At 53.6% G+C, this 23,470-nt stretch overlaps 1 protein-coding gene across 10 annotated transcripts in view; it reads left to right on the plus strand.

Annotated features, from left to right (window-relative positions):
* The window catches only part of MAP4 (microtubule associated protein 4), a 135,881-nt gene that overhangs the window by 62,895 nt on the left and 49,516 nt on the right, over positions 1-23,470 (plus strand). For 9 of the 10 annotated variants that reach the window (XM_068146117.1, XM_068146116.1, XM_068146113.1 and 6 more), the window contains 8 exons: positions 14,794-14,925; positions 17,093-17,203; positions 17,772-17,900; positions 18,677-18,751; positions 19,549-19,689; positions 19,819-20,766; positions 21,511-21,654; positions 22,786-22,953. In XM_068146117.1, coding sequence (XP_068002218.1) covers positions 14,794-14,925; positions 17,093-17,203; positions 17,772-17,900; positions 18,677-18,751; positions 19,549-19,689; positions 19,819-20,766; positions 21,511-21,654; positions 22,786-22,953 — 1,848 coding nt within the window. Of the gene's footprint in view, positions 1-10,692; positions 10,860-14,793; positions 14,926-17,092; positions 17,204-17,771; positions 17,901-18,676; positions 18,752-19,548; positions 19,690-19,818; positions 20,767-21,510; positions 21,655-22,785; positions 22,954-23,470 lie in introns of those variants that run through there. The other variant, XM_068146118.1, reaches the window with a different exon arrangement.

Below are 23,470 nucleotides of genomic sequence, written 5' to 3' on the forward strand. Positions count from 1 at the left end.
AGAATCATAGAATTGTTTGGGTTGGAAAGGACCTCCAGGATCATTGAGTCTTCTTTGGCACTGAGGGCAAAGCTCCACCTTGAAGCAAGTGTGGCTTTGAATGGGCAAGAGAATGGAGAGGCAGCTTTGCTGCTGAGCAAGCTGGCTGCTGGTTCTTCCTGAAGAACCCCATGGAACCTCTCCCTATGCAATGGGCTTTGAGCTAATTCTGCTCAGACTTGCATGAATAATTGATGAGGCATCAAGAAACCGTGAGCGTGCTCAGCAGCAAGCTCCTGCTCTGATGCTATTTTGGGGCCATTTGTGCAGCTCTTTGCCAGCTCCAGCCCATAAATTTCTGAGTTACTCCTTCAGCAGTGTTTCTGCTCTTCAGATACTCAGGGTTTGTGCAGCAGAGCAGTAAAGCTACTGGAGGTGTTGCTGAGTGTTGGAAATGAAAGGCTCCACAGCCTGTGAGATGTGAGGGATGCTCAGGATGCTGTTGTCCTCTCCTGGCCAGCAAGATCCATCTGGAGCAGCACTACTTCATCCTCTCTGACCAGGTCTCTTCTCCTTTTGGGTAGTGCTGGAAGTGAGGCTCACCCTGGTCTTGGAAATGGTGCAAAGTGCCAGGTCTGATTTGGTCCTAAGCACGTGCTGCTCCTTTTTCCATCTCTGTTGATGGAACTGTGTGGGGTCTCCTTTCCTTCATCCCATCAGATAAAACACCATTCCCCTGCAGCAAGTGGCCACTCATGCTTGGATGGGTGAGCACTTCACTGGGTTAAAAACCAGCTAATGGCCAGGCTCAGAGAGTGGTGGGGAATGGAGTCAACTCCAGCTGGTGACCAGTCACCACTGGTGTTCCCCCCAGGCTCAGCACTGGGGCCAGTTCTCTTTAATCTCTGGGTCCATGACCTGGACAAGCAAACAGCAAGTGCTCCTTCAACAGGCAGGACCTTCCAGGGCTAGTTTGAGTAAGTCACTGCCACCCACAGCCTGAAGAATGAGAGGGATAGAACTTGCTGCTACCAGTTCTCCCATGATTAACACAAAGCCCATGTCTGGTCACTGGGATCGATTACCAGCTTCTGGAGATGTTTCTGTTTTAGCTGGAGGTCTGGCCAGGTAGAATCACAGGAAGGTTTGCATTGGAAGGGACCCCCTAAAGTCAGCTAGGCCAACTACCCTGCAGTGAGCAGGGACATCCTTCACTAGATCAGGCTGCCCAGAGCCTTGTCAAGCCTGACCCTGAATATCTCCTGGGATGGGGCCTCAGCTACCTCCTGGGCAGCCTGTTCCAGTGTTCCTCCATCCTCATGGTGCAGAACTTGTTCCTAACATCCAACCTAAGTCTGTTCTGCTCTAGTTTCAAACCATTGCCCCTCATGCTATCGCTGCAGGCCTTTGTAAGCAGTCCCTCTGAAGTCTTCTTGTAGGCCCCCTTCAGGTGCTGGAAGACTGCTACAGTAGGTCTCCCTGGAGCCTTCTCTCACCTTCCTCATCTCTCACCTACTGAAGTGGGCACCTGGATTTGGATCTTTTAATTGTTACTTGGTTCCTTGCCATGTGGAACCTGAGCCTGTGGGTTCAGTAGAAGACAGGATGGCATGAAACCACCTGAAACTCCAAGCAATACCCTTCAAAAAGCAGGCTCTTCTCTTTTTGGGGGGCAGTCAGTTCTTTAGTTGTTAGACTGAGGCTCTGCTCAGCCCCTCAACCTTTCCAAGCTGTGACATTTTGAAGGAGAAGCTGTTTGCATCACTGGAGAGCAAGCTGCTGTTAAATGAGGAGATGGAACACAACAGATTTTCTAGACAGAGCCTGGAAGAGTTGACTTGGCTGAAAGCAAAGTATTTTTATCTGTAGCCAGGGGAAATGTTTGAGAAACTGGAGAGACAAGGAAGTGACAGAAAGGTAAATAAAGAGTTGGCCAAGTGACAAATGGCAGGGCAATGTCACAAGGGGAATGATCTTGCTGGAGGAACAGAATGAGCTGTTAGAGGCTGAGGATCAAGAATCCAGAAGCCAGGCTTGGGGGTTTGATTTTGAGTTTTAGGAGTCAGAAAGGGCTCTGCTGAAAGGAGGCTGGAGAATTGTGGGGATGGCTAGATGGCACCCAGGAGACATGTAGTGGCCTGGGTGTCAGAATGGCAGGGGTCAGACAAGCTTTGGCATGATGACATTCAAAGTCATGCAGGGCACCATTAATGGGGCATTTAGTGGGATTAAAGGACACTTAATGGGGTGCATGAAGAAGAGCATGGCCAGCAGGTCAAGGGAGGTCCTCCTCATCCTCTACTCTGACCTCGTTGCCTGCTGCCTGACCAAGTGCAACTCCTTTCTGCAGCCCTCAGATGTGCTTTCAGGTGGCTGCTGCAGGTGTGGGTTGGCAGTGCACATCAGACACAGGTTCAGACAATCATCAAGGTTGGAAAAGGATCATCTAGTCCAACCCTTTACCCAGCACTGCCAGGTCACCACCAAACCATGGCCCCCAGCACAACATGTCCACAGCTCTGAAAACCCTCCAGGGATGGGGATTCCACCACTGTCCTGAGCAGCCTGGGTCAGGCCTTGACAACCCTCAAGGGGTGGAAATTGTTTCTCATGTCCAAGATAAACCTTCCCTGGGGCAACCAGAGGCCATGTCCTCTTTTCCTGTGACTTGTTCCTTGGGAGAAGAAACCAACCCCCACCCAAAGCCACCTCTCAGGGAGCTGTAGAGAGCCAGAAGGTGTCCTCTCAGCCTCCTTTTCTTTAGGCTCCCTCAGCCAGAGATGCCCTGGCTGCAGAGATGGTGCCATGGCTGCAGTGATGGTGCCACAGCTGCAGATATGATGCCCTAGTTGCAGAGATGATGCCCTGGTTGCAGAGATGCCCTGCAGTGCATTCACTCATTCTCAGTCTGGCTGGAGTTTCACAGCCATGGAAGTCTTCTGATCACCCTGGAGATGTCCACTCTGCTCACTGTCAAGCAGCAGGAGCAGCGGCGCTGCTGGCTGCCCCAGCCCCAGCTCTGTCAGGTCCATCTGGGTGAGGCAGGTCAGTGTCAGCCCAGAGAGCTCAGGGGCAGTTGCTCTCTATTTTATATTTTGCTTTCCATCTTGCCTTTGTGGTGTGGAGCTGGGAGCTCCTGAGCCAACACCAGCTGTCCTTTTAAAGAGCTGAGCGGCTTCCCTCCCCTACTGTGCTCAGTCCCAAGAGGCTTCTCCGTGTGGTAGGTCTTGTTTGGTTGGTTGGTTGGTTTCACAGAGAAGGGACTATTGATGAGGTTTGGGGGTTTGTTTGAACCATAGAATCACAGAATCATTAAGGCTGGGAAAAAGCTCATGGAGTCTATCCCAGGACTGCCAGGTCACTACCAAACCATGGCCCTCAGCACCACATTGTTCATGGCTTTGAAACCCCTCTGGGGATGAGGACTCCACCACTGCCCTGCACAGCCTGGCCTAGGCCTGGACAGCCCTTAAGGGCAAGAAACTGTTCCTTATGTCCAACTTAAACCTGCCCTGGAGCAACTTGAGGCCCTTTCCTTCTGTCCTATCACTTGTTCCTTGGGAGAAGAGACCAACCCCCACCTGGCTCCAGCCTCCTCTCAGGGAGTTGGAGAGAGCCAGAAGGTCTCCCCCCAGCTGCTTCTTCTCCAGACTAAACAACCCCAGTTTCCTCAGCTTCTCACCAGACCCTTCACCAGCTTTGTTACCCTTCTCTGGACCAGCTCCAGCCCCTCAATGTCCTTCTTGGAGTAAGGTGCTCAACCCTGACCCCAGGATTTGAGATGTGGCCTCACCAGTGCCCAGTCCAAGGGGACAGCTCTCAAGGGGCAGAAATTGTTCCTCATGTCCAACCTAAACCTCCCCTGGGGCAACTTGAGGCCGTTTCCTCCTGTCCTTTCCCTCGTTCCTTGGAAGAGGAGCCCAACCACCACCACCACCACTCAAAACCTCCTTAATGTGGAATTAATTCCTAGAAAACTGGCTGGCTCTTCCCAGGGCTGTAAACTGATCTGATTTCAAAGGGGCAGAGCCAGCATCTCATTTTTAACTCGCTCTCTAAGCAGAAGCTTCCTGAATAAGTAGCAATGGAATTGTGGATTCCTCCAGTGTTATGCAAATGGCTTCATGCTTTGATGTCCCTCAGTGTCATTAGTTTGACACGAGCTGGAATTAATGGCCATGAAAAAAAATAATCTCAATTGCAGCTCTGGCAGAGAGATCTCTCCTGACTGCTGCTGACTCCTCATGTGAGCCGCGCTCGCCGTGGGATTTTGACGGCAGAAAGTAGGTCAGGGAGACGCGAGTGAGCAGGGGCTGGGGCTGGGCCCCGAGCTCAGCACCAAACAAACAAGACTGCAAGGCTGAAGGGAAAGAAGTGAGGCTATTTTAAGCCCTTCTCTCTGTTCTCACCATCTCTGCTTCTGCAGAGCCAGCAGATGGGGGCTTCTGTGGCCGCACGCCCACAGCCGGGCCAGGGAAGCGGCAGGGGAGGGACGGAGCCGTGTGTGTGTGTGTGTGTGTGTGTACAGAGAGACTCACCCGTGTGTAGTGACATCTTCCCAGGGTGACAGCATCCATCAGCACTTCTGAATGGCTGCTCTGCAGCTCAGGAGGAGATGAAAGTGCCCCAATATGTAGGTCAGAAGAAATGAAGCGTTTGGAAGCTCAGCAGCCATCAAAGGCTGACAGATCCGGGGATGGAATTACTGGCAGCGTGTGGCTGAGCACAGAATCACAGTAGAGTCATAGAATGGTGGGGGTGGGAAGGGACCTCTGGTGGTCACCTATTCCAACCCCCCCTCCTGGGCATCCACAGCAGCTTGCCCAGGATCACAATGGCCAGGTGGCTTTGGAAGCTCTCCAGAGGATGAGACTCCACAGCCTCTCTGGGCAGCCTGGGACAGGGCTCCAGCACCCTCACACCAAAGAACTTCCTGTGTTCCAGTTTGTGCCCATTGTCCCTTGTCCTGTTGCTGGGAGCCAGTGAAAAGAGTCTGGCCCCATTCTCTTGCCCCCCACCCTTAAGGCATTTGTGAACATTGATCAGATCCCCTCTGCTCACAACCTGCTCTCCTTTACAACATGGTGACTCTTGCAGAGGTTCTGCCCTTCCCTGCATGCTTGGGAAGTGTTGGAGGTGTCCCTGCTCAGTGCAGTGGGGTTGGTCTCTTCTCCCAAGGAACAAACAGGACAAGGGAAAATAGCCTCAATTTGCAGCAGGGGAGGGTGACATTGGACATGAGGAACAGTTTCTTCCCCTTGATGATTGTCAAGGCCTGTCTCAGGCTGCCCAGGGCAGTGGTGGAGTCCCCATCCCTGGAGGGGTTTCAAAGCCTTGGAGATGTGGTGCTGAGGGCCATGGTTTCATGGCACCCTGGCAGTGCTGGGTTCATGGTTGAACTCGATCCCAAAGGTCTCTTCCAGCCTAAAAATGATTCTGTAACTCTGATCCTCTGGCAGGGTGGAAGCTGAAATGGAAATCAAGAAAATGTGCTGGAATTGGTTCTTTTTAGTCAAGTGAAGGTAGGAGCATCAGGGAGGAAGGGACAGTCAATTAAAATTCACCGTGGCGGTCAGGGGTATCATGAGGTCAATCCCTTGGGAAGATGAAGCTCACCACACTAATGAAGGCAAATGGTGCCTGTGTCTGGGGCAGGCATTGGCACACTCCCACTAAGGAGGCTGTGCCAGGAGGCTGCAGAAAAGGAAGGCAGTAATCAAAACAGAAGCAAGGACTTGGAGCTTGAGAGGTTTCAAACCTTCACAGCATCTGGAGCATGATTATCTACAGCTCCTGAAGGACATGGGTCTGAAAGGGGCCTTGGAACTTAGGAGATGTAAGAGAAGACTGGGAGGAAGCTGTTAGAGATGGAGGAGAAACCTGTGCAAAAAAGATGCAGCCTTGTCCCTTTCAGCTGTGTTTCTGATTTTTGTGTGGTGCTGTAGGGACCTTGTCTGGATAGAACCATGGAACGGTTGGAGGGACCTTCAAAGCTGCTCCAGTCCAGCCCCCTGCAGTCAGCAGGGACATCTGCAACTACAGCAGGCTGCTCAGAGCCCCATGCTGCCTGACCTGCAATGGTTCCAGGCATGGGGCATCTCACACTTTTCTGGCCACCTTGGGACAGGGTTTCTCCACCCTCGACTTCTCTCTGCTCCAAATCTCCCTCTTATAGCTGAAGCCATCAGCCCTTGTCTGGGCCCAACAAAGATGCCAAAGGGGCTGTGCCATTTGTCCCTGTCTGTAGCTGGTGACATTTAAAGAGCACACCTGAGATCCTGCCCACTCCACAGGGGCTGGAGAGGCTTCCACTGCATGCTGTCCTCTGGCCTGCATTGCAGCTGAAGGAGGAACTCCCAGAAAAGCTTTTGGAGGCTGTCTGGAGCACAGTCAGGAGATGTTGCACAGCTAGGCCCAGGGAAGCAGCAGGCACATCCTGGCAGGAGGGTTGTGTGCCAGGAGGTAGAGCCACTTATTCTGCTCCAGTTGCTTTTGGTGACACCTTGGCTGGGTGGCTCTGCCCAGTGTCTGTCGAGCAGGCAAATGGAAGAGCAGGCTGGGGCCGTGGGGGATGTGAGATGCTCAACCCAGCCGTGAAGACGCATCCTGAACATCTTCATGCAGGGAGCAGTCATTGGTTGGGCTGTCTGCTGTGGCTATGGGGTGAGAACAACTCTGAGGCTCTCTCCTGATCTTAAAGCTGAAGAAGCAGCTTTAAGAGCCCTGATCAGTGCCCTGGTCTTCAGTTCCATAGAGATCACCCTAAACTCCAGAGGTATCTTGTGGCACATGTCAAGGTCAGGGCTTGGGTGTCACCGGCACAGCAACTGCAGATCCTTCTCCTGCCTCTCTGTTCTGCCCTGCTGAGACCACACACAGGTCCAGTTCAAAGAGACAAGGAACTTCATGGGCAGAGTCCAGGGGAGGCTGGGAAGCTGCTGAGGGGCCTGCAGCATCTCTGTGAGGAGGAAAGGCTGAGAGCCCTGGGGCTGCTGAGCCTGGAGAAGAGCAGCCTGAAAGGGGATCTGATCAATGCTCAGCAAGAGATAAAGGGTGGGGGGCAAGAGGATGGGGCTGGGCTCTTGTCAGTGGTGCCCAGGGACAGGACAAGGGGTACAAAGTGGAAGCCAGGAGGTTCCATGTGAAGATGAGGAGAAACTTGTTTGGTGTGAGTGTGCTGGAGCCCTGTCCCAGGCTGCCCAGAGAGGCTTCCAAAGCTACTTGTCCGTTGTGATCCTGGCCAAGCTGCTGTGGGTGCCCCTGCTTTAGCAGAGGGGTTGCACTGGATGATCTCCAGAGGTCCTTTCCACCCCCCCACCATGCTGGGATTCAGGGATCTCTGTAAGCTCTTCACTGAACAAATCCTGGTGCTGGCTCTTTGCTGCTGCTGCTTCTGCTCTTCTCAACAGCTTCTGCTCTCAAGCATCCTGCAGTTTTGTGACCCTGGGTTAAGCTGGAGCATGCTTGGCCTTCTCCAAGTGTGCCATGTCTGAGATGCTGCTCCAGCCTCTCCCCCTGCCCTGCTGAAGTTCTCAGGGTGTGTTTTTGCTGCAGCATCGCCCCAGTCAGTGCAGAGCTGTTTAAATTTGGTACAGGCCCTTTCAGGGGACATTGTCTTCTCCTGCTGCCAATGAGGGCTGACAGCAGCCTGGGTCACAGCTCCTGCTGCAGACTGCAGCGTCACTGCCTCGTGGGCACAGCAGAAGGGACATGCTCCCTGCTCAGGGTAGCACTGAGGGGCTGTGGTCCACCACAAAACCTCTTTGGAGCTTCCTCCCTTGTGCAGCATCCCAGCACCCTGCGCTCTGCTGCTGGCTTCTCGATTGCTCGGGAGGTCAGGAGGCTCCTGTGGGACATCAAAGCAGCTTGGCTCAGTCTGAGACTTTATGGAAGGGCAGGTGATGGTTTAGACAAAAGTGTCCTCACTTGTCATTGTTCCCTCATCATCCACACTCACAGACCTCAGTACTGGTTCTTACTCCAAGAAGGACATTGAGGGGCTGCAGCAGGTCCAGAGCAGGGCAATGGAGCTGCTGAAGGGTCTGGAGAACAGGGCTGGTGAGGAGCAGCTGAGGGACCTGGGGGTGTTGAGCCTGGAGAAAAGGAGGCTGAGGGGAGACCTTCTGGGTCTCTGCAACTCCCTGCAAGGAGGTTGGAGCCAGCTGGGGGCTGGTCCCTTGTCCCCAGTGTCAGGTGGCCTGAAATGAGCAGGAGTGCAGTTCTGGATGGAGGAATCGAAAGAGGGCATCAGTTGGAAGCTGCCCTGCCTTGTCAGTGATCTGTCAGACATCTCCAACAACATCTGAGAAGTGATCACAAATTACTCACTTCCTGAGCATCTGCCATTCCCACTGGGAAGCAGGAGCAGGAGGACAAATATTGCTTGGAGAGCGATTAGAGCTGAGGGTGGGAGGTGTCCTCTGCCTGCAGGTCTGGCTGTGGCTCTCCATTTGTCATGGACACAACCAGTGCTGGAGAATCACAGAACAGCTTAAGTTGTAAGAGACCATTAACCCCATGGAGTCCAACCATGAGCCCAGCACTGCCAGGGCACCACCAAACCATGGCCTCAGCACCACATCCCCACAGCTTTGAAACCCCTCCAGGGATGGGGACTCCCCCACTGCTGTGGACAGCCTGGGCCAGGCCTGAACAACCCTCAAGGGGCAGAAATTGTTCCTTATTTCCAACCTAAACCTCCTCTGGGGCAACTTGATGCCCTTTCACCCTGTCCTGTCACTTGTTGCTTGGGAGAAGAGACCAACCCCCACCTGGCTCCAACCTCCTTGCAGGGAGAGCCAGAAGGTCTCTCCTCAGTTCTCCAGACTGAACAACCCCAGGTCCCTCAGCTGCTCCTCACCAGCCCTCTTCTCCAGACCCTTCCCCAGCTTTGTTGTCCTTCTCTGGACCTGCTTCAGCCCCTAAATGTCCTTCTTGGAGTGAGGGGCCCAAACCTGACCCCAGAATTCGAGGTGTGGCTTGTGCCCAGCCCAGGGGAACAATCTCTGCCCTGATCCTGCTGGCTACACCATGGCTAATCCAAGCCAGGATGCTGGTGGCCTTCTTGGCCACCTGGGCACACCCTGGCTCATCTCCAGCCACTGTCACCAACCCCCCAGGTCCTTTCCCAGAGGGCAGTTTCCAGCAACAGGAGATACCTCTTTAGGAGGAATAGGTAAGGAAGAAGCCCCCACATTGAACTTCAGCAACTGGCTGAGTTTTTCCCTGATGATTTTCTTGTAGTTTAAAGCCAAATGTAGACCTTGGGTTGAACTTTGGAGTCCCTGACTTTGCATCTTCCTGGGGAGGAGCTGCTGGCTCCGACAGCCGGCCGCGCCAAGCCGCGTTAGCATCCCTCTTATGTAAGAGCAGGGCATGTCAGGAGGGGAGCCAGGAGATGCTTCTTGACTTCTCAGCACCATCTGACATGCCCTGTGGTTTCCTGAGGACCTGTCATAGACTCCTGAGCTGCTTCTTCCTCCTGTCCAGCTCGGTAGACTTCCATTTGCTCCTCACTGTGGCACATAAAAGTGCTTAGGTTTGGGATCAGCTCTGGTTCTCAGGGGTTCAGCTTTTCTCTTCTGCAGCATCCAAACTGCCTGTGAAGGTTTGGGAAGCTGGGAGGGACCTCTGAGCTCCTAAATCCCACACCCTTGTTCGAAGCAGGGGAACCAGAGGAGGCTGCTCAGGCTCTGTCCAGATGGGGTTTGAGTTGTCTTCAAGGATGGAGACTCCACAACCTCTCTGAGCAGCCTCTCCAGTGCTCAATTTCCTAGAATCCTGGAATGCACTGGGTGCAAAGGGCACTTGAAAGTTCCTCCAGTCTGACCTCCTGCAGTCAGCAGGGACATCTGCAACTACAGCAGGCTGCTCAGAGCCCCCAACAACCTGACCTGCAATGATTCCAGGGATGGGGCATCTCCCACCTCTCTGGCAACCCAGGCCAGGCTCTCACGACCCCCAGCACAACAAAACTCTTCCTTCTCTCCAGTCTGAATCTCCCTCTTTGAGTTCAAGCCATCACAACAGGCCTTGCTTAGAAGTCTGTCCCCAGCTTTCTGATCAGCTCCTTGAAACACTGAAAGGTCACCAGAAGGTCCCCCTGGAGCCTTCTCTTCTGCAGGCTGAGCACCCTCATCTGTCCCAGCCTGGCCTCACAGCAGAGGGCTTGCAGCCCTCCTGTGACTTTTGTGCCCCTTCAGTGTTTCCCCTCAGAACTGGTCACAGGACATGGCTGCTGCTGCCAACTGGTGAAACTTTTTTGGTCCTATGTGGTGATTCCATCCCAGCAAAGTTGGTGTCCAGTTAAGGTCCTGAGCAGTGCTGTGATCTGGACAAAGGAGCTTTCAGAGCAGTTCTGGGAAGGAAGCTCTTAAGCTTCTCTCTCTGTGCCTGGCTGGGTGCTGCCAGGGACATCTCCGGGCTGCAGACACATTTATTTTGAAGATACTTAACCTCCAGCTAGAGATCTGGTCAGTGACCTACCAAGATTAGCATCTCCTGCAGGGAAAGGGCTTTGTCACAGTAATCCTCTCCTAGGAGTGCTCCTTGCTGGAGGTTCACTGCCTGCTCTCCTGTGTGCTGGTGGTGCTGGCTGGGTGCGGATGGCTTTCATCTCCCGGAAGGCTGAGCGCAGCAGGCTGCCCGTGCCCCTGCCCTAGGGTGCCAGCAGTGCTGTTCTGGGCTGATCAGCTTCTGGACTGGCTGGTGGGACCCTGCTGAGCTTTGCAGAGCAGATGATGAGCACACAAACAAACCAAAGCCGTCAGCAGCCCTGCTGAGCGTCCTGCTCTTGCTCCGGAGCCTGCCGTGGCAGCAGCTCAGGGAGGGAGCTGCTTGCATGGGATCCCAGCTGGTCCACTCAGAAGCCAGCCTGCTCTGTAAGTACAGCTCCTGCCTTCTGCCCAAGCCCTTGGGAGCTCTCCTCCTGCCTGCCTTTGTAGCATGGCTCTCTCCACCTCCCTGGAGAACAGCTCTGGTGAGGAGCAGCTGAGGGAACTGGGATTGTTCAGCCTGGAGAAGAGGAGGCTGAGGGGAGACCTTCTGGCTCTCTGCAAATCCCTGCAAGGAGGTTGGAGCCAGGTAGGGGTCGGTCTCTTCCCTAGTATCAGGTGATAGAAGGAGAGGAAATGGCCTGAAGTTGTGTCAGGGGAGGTTTGGGTTGGACATGAGGAACAATTTCTTTGCTACAGGAGTGGTCAGGCGTTGGAGCAGGCTGCCCAGGGAGGTGGTGGAGTTCCCATCCCTGGAAGTATTCAAGAAAGGTGTGGACATGGCCCCTGGGGACATGGTTTGATGGCCATGGTGCTGTCAGGTCAATGATTGGAACTGATGATCTTAGAGGGCATTTCCAACCCAAACCATTCTATTCTCCACCGCCCCAATGGGATTGTCACCTCCCAGAAGCTTTGGTGCTGCCTGCAGCAGCTTTGCAGGTCTGTGGGGGCTGTGCCAGGGATGTTCCACGTCATCATTTCCCTGTCTGCTGACGCAGGTTTGTGTGGTTCACGCCATCAGAGTTGGGCCACTGGGTTTGCTTTGCCTTTGTTGGTGTTTCAGCACAGGTCTCAGAATCACAGGATGTTAGGGGCTGGAAGGCACCTCTGGAGATCACCCAGTGCAGCTCCATGCCAAAGCAGGGTCATCTAAGGCAGGTCACACAGGAACACATCCAGATGGGTCTAACTCCACAACCTCACTGGGCAGCCTGCTCCAGGACTCCATCAGGCTGTGTATCTTGGGAGGGTCTGCAGCACTGGGGTTGGAGCTGAGAAATCCTCTTTTCCACCATCCTTCAGCCCCTGTCTCTGGGATGCTGGGTTTTGGGTTCCACCAAGTGTGCTTGAATAAGGAGGAACTGAATAGTGGGACAAAGTGGGGACAACAGATCAGCTGGAAGTGTCCACTTCAGGACAGATGATGCTGAAAACCACTTAGGGGCCATCCAGGGAGGCTTTGCTGACCCTCAGCCATGCAGCAGACCTTGTCCTGGCTGGCACAGCAGAGCTGAGCCTGGCAGAGCACATGGCTGCAGGGAACAGCCAGCTGCTGCCATCTCAGGAGCTTAGCCAGCCCCTGGCCTCCAGCAGCTCGCTGGGCTCCTTCTACCATCTGTCTTCCTGCTGGAAGGCCTCAGTGGCTCTGGGCTGTTTGCATCCTTAGTGTCTGCTGTGGAAATGTGCTGTGGAAGGGACAGGAACTTGGGGGGATGTTTCTGAGGACTCAGCAGAGGCAACTCACAGCTGCTTTGGAGGCACCTTCCAGCTGCTTTGGGGCTTCTGCAGCTGGACTTGCCCTAGAAGTTGGGCTTTGCAAACAGCAGCAGGGGTTTGCTCAGCTATAGCCAGGGTGCTGGGCCATCTCACCTAGACCAGGCTTTTCCCAGGAGGTCCATGAGGTCTCTTCCAACCTGGGATTCTGTGAATCAGCTGTTGGAGGAGCTGGGTTTCACCTGATGGCTCCTCTAAACATTTCTCTTTCCACTTCTTTCTTTGCTGCTGCTTGGCTTGCTCCTGCCCTTCCAGAGAGGTGTGTGGTGGAGAAAGGTTCCCTCTTCTTCAGGGTTGAATTCAACCTGGCTTCTTTAAAACAAAACAAAACAAACAAACAGGGAGAGTTTACTTCTGGCTGTGACCCTACTTGTGTGTCCTTCTGTCCATAACACCATGGTGCCAACACCTCTTGGTGGTCTGGTGCTGACAGACTGAGCTAAATTCTATTGCTTGGTCCTGGGGGATCTGCAGCTGAGCCAACCTTGGTGGGGCCAGGCCAAAAATCAGCCTTGAGAAAGTTCATGTCAAATGGGTCCCACCAAACCCATGAAGGCTCCAGGCTGGAGGCAGAGTGGCTGGAAGCTGGCTGGTGGAAGAGGACCTGGGGGATTGATTGACAGCTGAAGATGAGCCAGTAGTATCTTCACATGGTCCCCAGGGGTTCTTCCTTCACCTCTCCCCTTCCCACCTTCCTCCTCACACACAGGGGGAAGCAAAGCTGTGGTAAAGCCTGGTCTGAGAGCTTCTGTCCCCTCCCTGCTGAAGTCACCCCTGTCAAACACAGCCACTTAGCAGAGTAATGGCTAAAAGGCACTGGCAGCAAAGCAGCTTCCCTGTGCCAAGCCAGCCCTGCTGTAGGATGCTTGGAGCATCTGTGGGCTTGGAGCATGAGAGGCAAAAGTGACTCCACTGCTGTTAGATGGAGCTCCTCAGGGCTTGCTTTTCATAGAATCATGGATTTGTTCTGCCTGGGAAGGACCTTCACAATCATGGAGTCCAAGCACTCTCTCAGTCTACCAAGCCTGGGGCTAACCCATGTCCCTCAGCACCACCTCTCTCCCTCTCTGAAACATGTTCAGGGATGGGCTGGAGGTGGTGCAGGGGTATGAGCTGCAGACTCCTAAGGCCAGCATGGGCAGGCAGATCCCATGTCCTGCTGGGACCTGGTGACACCATCACTGCCTCCATCTCCATGTGGGGAGAGGACTCCTCAGCCTGTCCTCTGCAGGTGGCTGCCTGCAGGCAGTCAGAGCTCAGTAACTCTTCTGCCTTGCTGGGGAGCAGCTGGGAAGCCCCAGCCAAGGTGTGCTCTGGTAATGACTCCAACTGTCACCTGCTGCTGACCTTGCAAAGGTTGGGACCCCAGGGACAGCGGGTGGCACTGAGCTCCAGGCTGTAGTTAAGCCATGAGATAGCTCTGCATTGCTCTGAGGAGGTGATACAGTTCTGACTCCAGGGAGGTCCCTCCCATTCTCCTAAGAACTGCATCTGATGAAGCTGCTGCAAGCACTGACTGACTGTGCTGCTGGGGTCTCCTTGTGTGATGGGATGCAAGCCCAAAACCCACAACAGCCAGCTTGCATCTGGCTCCTCATCAGCCACTTCGAGAGCAGAGTTATGACAGCTGCTGCTCCTTGAATCTCTTCCACCTTGCTGTGGATTGCCAGTGCCAATGGAATGGAGTTCAAGCAGGCCAAGGGCTGAGTCCTACCTTTGGATCCCACCAAACCCATGAACTCTCCAGGCTGGGGGCACAGTGGCTGAAAACTGCCCAGTGGAAAAGGACCTGAGGGAGTTGGTGACAGTGACTGAAGATGAGCCAGCATGTGCCCAGGTGGCCAAGAAGGCTACCAGCATCCTGGCCTGGATCAGCAGTTGTGTGGCCAGCAGGGGCAGGGTAGTGACTGTCCCCCTGGGCTGGGCACTGGTGAGGCCACACCTCCAATCCTGGGGTCAGTTTTGGGTCACTCACTCCAAGAAGGACATTGAGGGACTGGAGTTGGTCCAGAGAAGGGCAATGAAGCTGGTGAAAGGTCTGCAAAACAGGACTGGTGAGGAGCAGCTGAGGGACCTGGGGTTGTTGAGCCTGGAGAGAAGGAGGCTGAGGGGAGACCCTCTGGCTCTCTACAGCTTCCTGCAAGGAGGTTGGAGCCAGGTGGTCTCTTCTCCCAAGGAACAAGTGACAGGACAAGAGGAGATTGCCTCAAGTTGCCCCAGGGCAGGTTTAGGTTGGACCTGTGGAACATTTTCTATCCCTTGAGGGTTGTCCAGGCCTAGCCCAGGCTGCCCAGCACCATGGTGGAGCCATCATCCCTGGAGAAGCTGTTGAGGTGTGGTGCTGAGGCCATGGTTTGGTGGTGCCCTGGCAGTGCTGGGCTCATGGTTGGACTCCATGAGCTCAAAGGTCTCCTCCAGCCCAACCATCCTACAATTCCATGTCTCTGTTATCTGCTTGCCTCTGATCTCACAGGGTGCAGGAATTTAGTTTAACCATTTTAACTTCATGTTTCACTTCTGACCATGTCCTTTCCTTCCCTCTCAGTGTTCCCAGGAGAAATCATGGACGAGAAGCTGTCTTACAAAGAGTTCCTGGACCGCCATGACTCCTGGACGATGGATGACAGGGACCTGTGCTTCGAGGCCCAGCCTGTCTTCAAACCCATGGAGATGACTGGTATGGCTGTGCCCAAAGCTCTGCCAGCAGCTCTGCTCTGCCTTGTGTGACATGACAGAGTCCTTCCCTCTGGCCTCCAGGGTGGCTTTGTTCTGCTGCCTGCTTCTCATCCCTCGGATCTTTAGGATGTGTTACGCTGCCTCCCTGCCACGTGTAAGATGCTGACACCAGAGCTCACAGAGCACATCCAGCCCTGACATGCCCTGAAGCTCTGTCTGGTGCTTCAGAATGGAGCAGGCTGGAGTGAGAGCTCAGAGAGCCTGGTGGGCAGCTCTGCCCCTGGCTCAGCTCACCTGGTGACAGCAGCTTCTGAGTCAGGTCACAGATTAGCTGCTCTTGAGTAGAAACAGAGAAGCACAGAATGGTTTCGGTTGGAACAGACCTTTAAGTTCACAGAGTCCAACCATGAACCCAGCACTACCAGGTCACCACAAACCCATGGCCCTCAGCACCACACCTCTGCAGGTCTGAAACACCTCTAGGATGAGATTTCAACCTTCCTGGGCAGCCTGTTCCAGGCCCTGAGAACGCTTTCAGTGAAGAAGTTTCTTCCAATGTCCAGCCTAACCCTCCCCTGCTGCAAGTTGGGGCTGTTTCCTCTTGTCCTGTCACTTGTTCCTTGGGAGAAGAGACCAACTCCCACCTGGCTCCAGCCCCCTTTCAGGGGGGGTCAGAAGGTCTCCCCTCAGCCTCCTTTTCTCCAGACTAAACAACCCCAGGTTCCTCAGCTGCTCTTCACCAGACCTCTTCTCCAGAACCCCCAACAGCTTTGTTGACCTTCTCTGGCCACACTTCAGCCCCACAATGTCCTTCTTGGAGTGAGGACCCCAAACTGAGCCCAGGAGTTGAGGTGTGGCCTCAACAGTGCCCACTCCAGGGGGACAATCTCTGCCCCGCAGCAGCTCTGTGCCTCAGTGCAAACCACCCCAAAACTGTTGCCAGCTCAAACCCAGCTTGCCCAGCTCTCCAGAGCTCCAGGTCCAGCTGTCACGTAGCCACCCCTGCAATGCAGGCTGGTGAGCTCCAGAGACAGGCTGGGGAGCTGCTGAGTCTCCTGAAAATTAGATGAACCTTGTGTAAGCTGTCTCTGCAGAGGGACACCCTTCCACCCAACCTCTTCCACCCCATTTTCTCTCTGAGAAAGCTTTTAAGAGCTGACCTGCTGACTCCTGGAGGGGACCAGCAGTGTTTGTGCTGCCCAGGTTGTGGCAGGCAATAAATCTGGGGGAGATGCTGGCTGAAAGAGGAGAAGGCTCTTTGGTTAAACCATTTTTGAGCACCAGAGAGCTGCTGGGTGATGATGTTCTTGCAGTCTGAATCTCACCATCTCTGGGAGGTTCTGTGTTGTTACAAGGGTAGGAAATGGTTCAGGAGACAACTGGAAGGAAGGAGCCACTGGTTTCTAAAAGAGCAGTTGGGGGTTTCCCTCCCATTGCTTTCTGAGGTTGGTGGAGTTGTGCTCAACAGGCAGATGACAACCTTGGTGATTATGAGGCACTTCCATGCCCAGACCATCACCTGATCTTCTTTGGCCTGTCTGGTGTGACATTGTGGGTTATCTACTGGATGAAACCACATCTCTTGGAATCCTGAAGTGGTTTGGGTTGAAGGGGCCTTCAAGGCTCATCCAGTGTGACCCCCTCAGTCAGCAGGGACATCTGCAACTAGAGCAGGTTGCTCAGAGCCCCAAAACAACCTGACCTGGAGTGGTTCCAGGCATGGGGCATCTCCCACCTCTCTGGGCAACGTGGACCAGGCTCTGAGCACCTTCAGTGTCAAACATTTCACCCTTCTCTCCAGTCTGAATGTCCTTTGTTTAGTTCAAACCATCAGCCCTTGCCCTACCACAACAGGCTTAGCAACCCCTCTGAGCAACCTTGGGCATGAATTCTGAAGGTGTTTGCCCCTAGTAAACAATCTGGGAAGCAGTCTGATGGTGATGTCAAGTGCAGCTTCATGGAATCATGGACTTGTTTAGGTTGGAAAAGCCCTCTAAGATCATTGAGTCCAACCTTCAGCCCAACAGCAGCCTGGCCATCAGACCATGTCCCCAGGTGCCTCCTGAGCACTCCAGCTACACTGACTCCCTCGTGGGTTTTAAGCAACCTTACTCTGCACCCTGTCCTCCGCATGTGGTGACACTGACCTTGTTCTTGTCTCCTTCCAGACCCCTTCAGCATGCACAGAGGGGAGAATCTGCCTGATCTGTCCTTTCCTACTGACATGAAGAGCATGCCCATGTTCACAGACCGTGTTGATGCTTCCAGAGAGGTCCACGGTGAGTCCCTCCTCAGCATCTCGAAGCGGCACTGAGGGATGTGGTTTGGCAGCAGGCTGGGTAGCATTGGGCTGGACTCAATGATCTTAAAGGGCTTTCCCAGCCTCAATGATCCTGTCATTCTCTGACACAGAAGTAGGTACAGAGGTGGCCACAAAAGGGGTCAGAGGTCTGGAGCACCTCTCCTATGAAAAAAGGCTGAGAAGGTTCGGGTTGTTCAGTCTGGAGAGGAGAAGGCACCAGGGTTGACCTTCTGGTGGCCTTTCAGTGCTTCAAGGGGCCAACCAGAAAGCTGGGGACAGACTTTTGAGCAGGGCCTGTTGTGACAGGACAAGGGGTGATGGCTGGAAGTGAAAGAAAGAGATTGAGACTGGAGAGAAGGGAGAAATGTTTGACACTGAGGATGGTGAGAGCCTGACCCAGGTTGCCCAGAGAGGTGGGAGATACCCCATGCCTGGAACCATTGCAAGTCAGGTTGTCTGGGGCTCTGAGCAGCCTGCTGTAGTTGCAGATGTCCCTGCTGACTGCAGGGCAGATGTGATTAACAAATGGCTTTGTATTTCCTTAGCACCACATGGACCTATGGTAGTACCTGAACAACCTTTCTTGGGGCCCCTCTATTCTCCTGCAGAGGCTTTGGACCCTTCAGCCTTTGTTGGCCTGGATTCAACTGCAGAATTTCTGCAGGACAGAGCAGGTAAGAAGGGGAGGTTCTGCTGTCAGTGTTTAAGGGGGTGCAGCTGGAAAAGCTGGGATTGCTGCTCCTCAAGAATACCTGAATCCCAGCATGGTGGGATTAGAAGGGACGTCTGGAGATCACCCAGTCCAACCCCCTGCTAAAGCAGAATCACCCACAGCAGCTTGCCCAGGATCACAATGGCCAGGGGAGGTTGGAAGCTCTCCAGAGAAGGAGACTCCACAACCTCACTGGGCAGCCTGGGCCAAAGACGTTTGTCCTTCTGTTCAGATGAAACCCCCTGGGTTCCAGTTTGTGCCCCTTTTCCCTTGTCCTGTCACTGGGCACCACTGACAAGAGCTGACCCCATCCTCTTGCCCCCCACCCTTTAGCTCTTGGTGGGGGAGTTGATGCATCAAATGAGTCACGAGTAGGAAGTATTCCATCAGCAATGACAAGTTTTAGTTCAGTGTGAATGTTCTGAAGATATCAGGAGATCACAGAGTGGATGAGGTTAGAAGGAGACCTCTGGACATCATCTTGTCCAACCCCCCTGCTCAAATAGGGCTACCTAGAGCCACCTGCTCAGAAGAACTGAGGAAAGAAGTTGCTCTGTTGGGTGCTGGGGTCAGTGGTGGTTAGAACTCCCCAGTGGTAACAATCACAGAGGGACCTGATGTCTGGTACCATTCTTGATGAGAACTGAGGAGTCACCTGAGAAAGACCTCACAAAAGAGCAGAGTCAACTGAAAAACTCAAGTGTCAGCAGCAGGACTAAATGGGTTTGTTCTCCATAGTGCCTGAAGAACATTGGATGGGAGCTCAGCATGACATGAAGGGACCAGATGCCTCTTTCTTTGTTGAGCCACCAGGTAAAAACTGTTTTGACTTAATCTGCAGAAGCTGTCTGTGGAGGGTTTGTGCACAGCAGATGCAGAGCTTCTCTCCTGCTCTGCCTTTTCAAGGCACGCCAGGCTGTGGTGGAGTGAAGTGGGACCTGCCCAAGAAAAGCACCAGTTCTGGTTCTCAGATCAGTTGAGAGCAGAAATGTGTCTTCTGGAGAGATGCTCTTTAAGGCATTTCTTGGTTTAGTGCTGCAGGGGGTGGTTACAGACTCTGTGCTTCTGATGTAGGGTTACAAACCGTCAGGAGACACCAGTGCCATGGCCTTCTGGGCACAGGTGGTGCAGCAGGTGTGAAGCAGGTCCTTTCCAGGGGTGTTGGGGTGTTGAGTTAGCAGATGTGTGCAAAAAAAGACCTCCAGCAGCAAGCTGTGTGGGTGCCAGACTGTGTCAGCATTCTCTGAGTCTCCACTGTGGTGAAGGTACCTTAACTCCTGGAAGAAAGAACACTGGTCCTAGGTAGAAAGTGTTTCTGGAGCTGGTGGCTCTGCCTGGGGCTCAGGGTGGAGCTGGGCTGTTTGGATTGTTCCTCAGGTGTCCCACAGCAGCTGCTTCTCTCAAGGTTCCACTCCAATTGACAATTGGAAACTGACAGTAAAACCCAGTTCTGGTTGGGTGTGACCTGACTGGGATGATGAAGTGGTGAAGCTGACTCATTAGGGCCTCAGCACCTTGAGAGGATGATTAAGGTCATTGGCCACTCCAGGAGGCAAAGCTCCTCAAGAGGCCTTTCTGAGTGTTAACCAGCCTTGGTTTTGTACCCTCAGTGCCCCCAACAGTGACTGAAGCAACCAAGCCAAGTTTCCCAGAAAGCCCTGTGGCAGTGGCTCCTGCTTTTGTCCCTCCAGCAGAGACAGTGTCCCCAGGAGAGCCTCCAGCTGCTGATGGACCAAAAGGTGCAGCATCAGGTAAAGTTTCTCCAAGACCTGGATCTTGGAGATCTTTTCCATCATTAGTGATTCCATGCCACCCACCCCTCTGCCAGCTGTCTCCATTCTGTGGCTTTGGCTGACCTCTCTGATCTGTTTGTGTGGCAGATGCAGCCTGTGTCCCTGACTTGGACGCTGTGTCCATCTCTGCAGACAGAGCTGGGCCCATCCTTGCAGGGGACACCAAGACTTCTCCATCTCTGGATGCTGGATCTGCACCTGCAGCAGAAGCCAGCCCTTTCCAGGCAGTGGATGCAGGGTTTGCTCCTCCCTCAGAAGCCAAGTCTCCTCACAGTGTCCACGCTGCACCCTCCCCAGTGGCAGATACTGGTTTCATCCCAGCAGCAGATGCTGCATCTCATTATGCTACAGATTTGGGGTTTGCCCCAGCAGCAGATGGGGGATCTCAACACCCTGTGGATTTGGGATTTGCCCCAGCAGAAGATGCAGGGTTTGCCCCAGCAGACAATGTGGGATCTCAACACCCTGTGGATTTGGGATTTGCCCCAACAGCAGATGAGGAATGTCACCATGATATGGATTTGGGGTTTGCCCCAGCAGAAGATGCAGGGTTTGGCCCAGCAGCAGATGAGGAATCTCACCATGGTATGGCTTTGGGGTTTGCCCCAGCAGAAGATGCAGGGTTTGCCCCAGCAGCAGATGAGGAATCTCACCATGGAATGGATTTGGAGTTTGCCCCAGCAGCAGATGTGGGATCTCACCATGCTGTGGATTTGGGATTTGCCCCAGCAGCAGATGTGGGGTCTCACCATGGAATGGATTTGGAGTTTGCCCCAGCAGCAGATACTAAATCTCACCATGCTGTGGATTCTGAGTTGGTCTCTGCATCAGAAGTCAACCATCATCATGCTCTAGATTCTGGCTTTCCTCCTGTAGCAGAAGAAAAGCCTTTTCCTGCCATGGATTCTGGGTTTGCTCCTGCAGAAGCCAAGTCTCCCTCTGCAGCTGACACCAGGGTGGCTGTATCTGAAGAGCTGATGACTTCTGAGTCTTCTCTTGAGCAAAAGAAGTCACCTTTGGATGAGCCTCCTGCAGGTGAGCATTGAAGATGGAAAGCTTTGCTCAGACTTGATGGACATGGCACATGGTGTGAGGAGGCTGCTGTAGGGTGGTGTAGCACTGGCAGCAGCACTCCTGGAAGCACCTAGTGATGGCTACAAGATGGACAGTTGGCACAAGGCTGGCAAAGAAAGAGCTTGAGTTTGTAGTAGTCAAGATCAGAGAATCACAGAATTGTTTGGGTTGGAAGAGGCCTTTATGGTCATGGAGTCCAACTCCAGCACTGCCAGGGCACCACCAAACCATGGCCCTCAGCACCACATCTACACAGCTTTGAAACCTCTCCAGGGCTGGGAACTCCACTGCCCTGGGTGGCCTTTTTACTCCTCATGTTCAGGTGGAAGTTCCTGGGCTCCAGTCTGTAGCCAGAAGCTGGAGTGAGATCTCTTTTTCTTACCTTCTGATGCCCTTCAGTTTAATGAAGGAATTGGTTCCCAAAGAAAAGTTTGATCCAAAACCCCTCTGGGAGTGGAGGAGGTGAGCAGCAGAGGTGGGTGAAGGAAGCAGGAAAGGGCAGAGAGTGCAGGAGGGACAGGCTTTAGCAGAACACTTGGGCTTTCAGGAGGGAAGAGCTGGTAGGTGACCCTCAAAGGCTGATCCCCACTGTTTGGAAGGTGAGGGAAGCATTTTGTCTGCTGTGGAAGGTTGGGGAAGTGCTTTTGATCTTGATGAATCTGATCTCAAATAACAGTAACATTATTCTTTACGTTCCATTTGCAGAGTCAATTGCAAATGTGGAACAAGAGCACAAAGTCCCAGAGGCTTGTCTTGATCTGCTAGAGAAAGCTAAAGACAGCAAACCACCTCCTAGCCCCCATGAGGAGCATCTTCCAGAGCAGACCAACCATCTCTCAGAATCAGCAGGTGAGAAATGCAGACCACAGAGTCCAACTGGAGCCAGCAGTTTGCTGTCAGCTGGCTCTGCCCCACCACCCAAAGCTGTTCTTCACAAACAGTTCTCCTGGCCTGAGCAAGGGCAGATTTAGGCTGGAGATGAGGAAGAAAGTCTTTGCAGTGAGGGTGGTGAGACACAGGAACAGGTTGCCCAGGGAGATTGTGGATGCCCCCTCCCTGGAGGTGTTCAAGGCCAGGCTGGATGAAGCTTTGAGCAGGCTGGTCTAGTGGAAGGTGTCCCTGCCCGTGGCACAGGGGGGTTGGAACTGGATGATCTTTAAGGTCCTTTCCAACCCAAACCATTGCATGAATCAATGAAAGGTTTGATTTCAAGGAGGTGATGAGGGTGTGCTACCCTGGGGGTTGTCAGGCATGGACCATGGACTGAGCTCTTGAAATCACCACCACAGAACCTGTCCTTGTCTTCCTTACCCATAGCTGTGCTACCAGTCTCTGTCACAGTTTCTATCTCTGGTTAAAATGTAAATAAACTTAGCTGCATAAAGAGTCATGGAGTCAGTGAGGTTGGGAAAGATCTCCAAGATCATTGAGTCAAACTGTTCCAAACCCCCTGCCACGAGCAGGGACACCCCCTACAAGACCAGCTTGCTCAAGGCCCCATCCAACCTGGATTAGAACACTGCCAGGCTTGGAGCCCCCACAACTTCTCTGGGCAACCTGTTCCAGTGCCTCACCCCCCTCACAGGGAAGAATTTCTTCCTAAGGTCTCATCTCAATCCAGCTTCTTCCAGTTTGAAGCCATCACCCCTGGTCCTGTCACTCCGTCCCTTTGTACGTAGTCTCTCCCCAGCTCTCCTGCAGCCCCCTTCAGGTACTGGAAGGCTGCTCTAAGGTCTCCCTGGAGCTGAACAGCCCCAACTCTCTCAACTTGTCCCTATAGGTGAGGTGCTCCAGCCCTCTGATCATCTTCACAGCCTCCCCAGGACCCTCTCTAACAGGTCCACAGGCAGCAGATTGCTGCTTCCTACAAACTTCAACCCTGCTACAGATAAAATGAAGCCTAAACCCTTCCCAAAGGCTCACTTCTGAACTACAGCTTCCTGGTTTCCCAAGAACTGAAGCATTTTGTTCCCATTTCAGCTCCAGCAGAAGCAAAAGAAGTTGCTGCACTAGAAAACAAAGGCACCCCTGCAGAAAAACCTGCTGCTGTGGATGTCCCTGCTGCAGAGCCACAGAAGGAGGAGGCTGGACACAACCACGTGCAACACGCAGAGCCTCAGCAGGAGAGAAGCCTGCAGGAGCCCACAGGTAGAACATAACCACCAGTTCCCTCTGGGAGTGGAAATGTCCCCTGAGGGCTGCTGCCCTGTTCCTCCTGGCTGTGCTGCCACTTGAGGAAGCTGAAATCTCTCCTGCTTTGCATTCACTGGGGGGCTCTGCTTCTGCTGTGCCCCTAACCCCTGCCCTCCTTCAGTGCTCCTCTTTCCTCATCTCCATCTTCACTTCTCTAAGAGGCCCAACATGGCTGTTCCCAGGATTTTGTCACTGGGACTGGCTCATGTTTTCATTCTCACCTCCTTTTTCCTTCTTAGCTTTTTATTTTGGTGCTACCAAGGGCCATTAGTTCCCACTGCAGTATTCCTGGTGAGGAACGTCCTTCCCAGTGGAGCGTTGGTATTCCCAAAGGAAAACGTCACCCTTGCCCTGCTCCACTAACCCAGCCTCTCCCAGGAGCTGCTCTTGCTGCTGACACCTCTGACTGGGGGGCTGATGGTGGGCCAGGGCTGACAAAAGTCTTGTGGTCTCCTCAGATGGATGGCTTGGA

Source organism: Melanerpes formicivorus, unplaced genomic scaffold, assembly GCF_026170545.1.
Source record: "Melanerpes formicivorus ecotype bairdi unplaced genomic scaffold, bMelFor1.0.p_v2 SCAF_13, whole genome shotgun sequence".
NCBI lineage: Eukaryota > Metazoa > Chordata > Aves > Piciformes > Picidae > Melanerpes > Melanerpes formicivorus.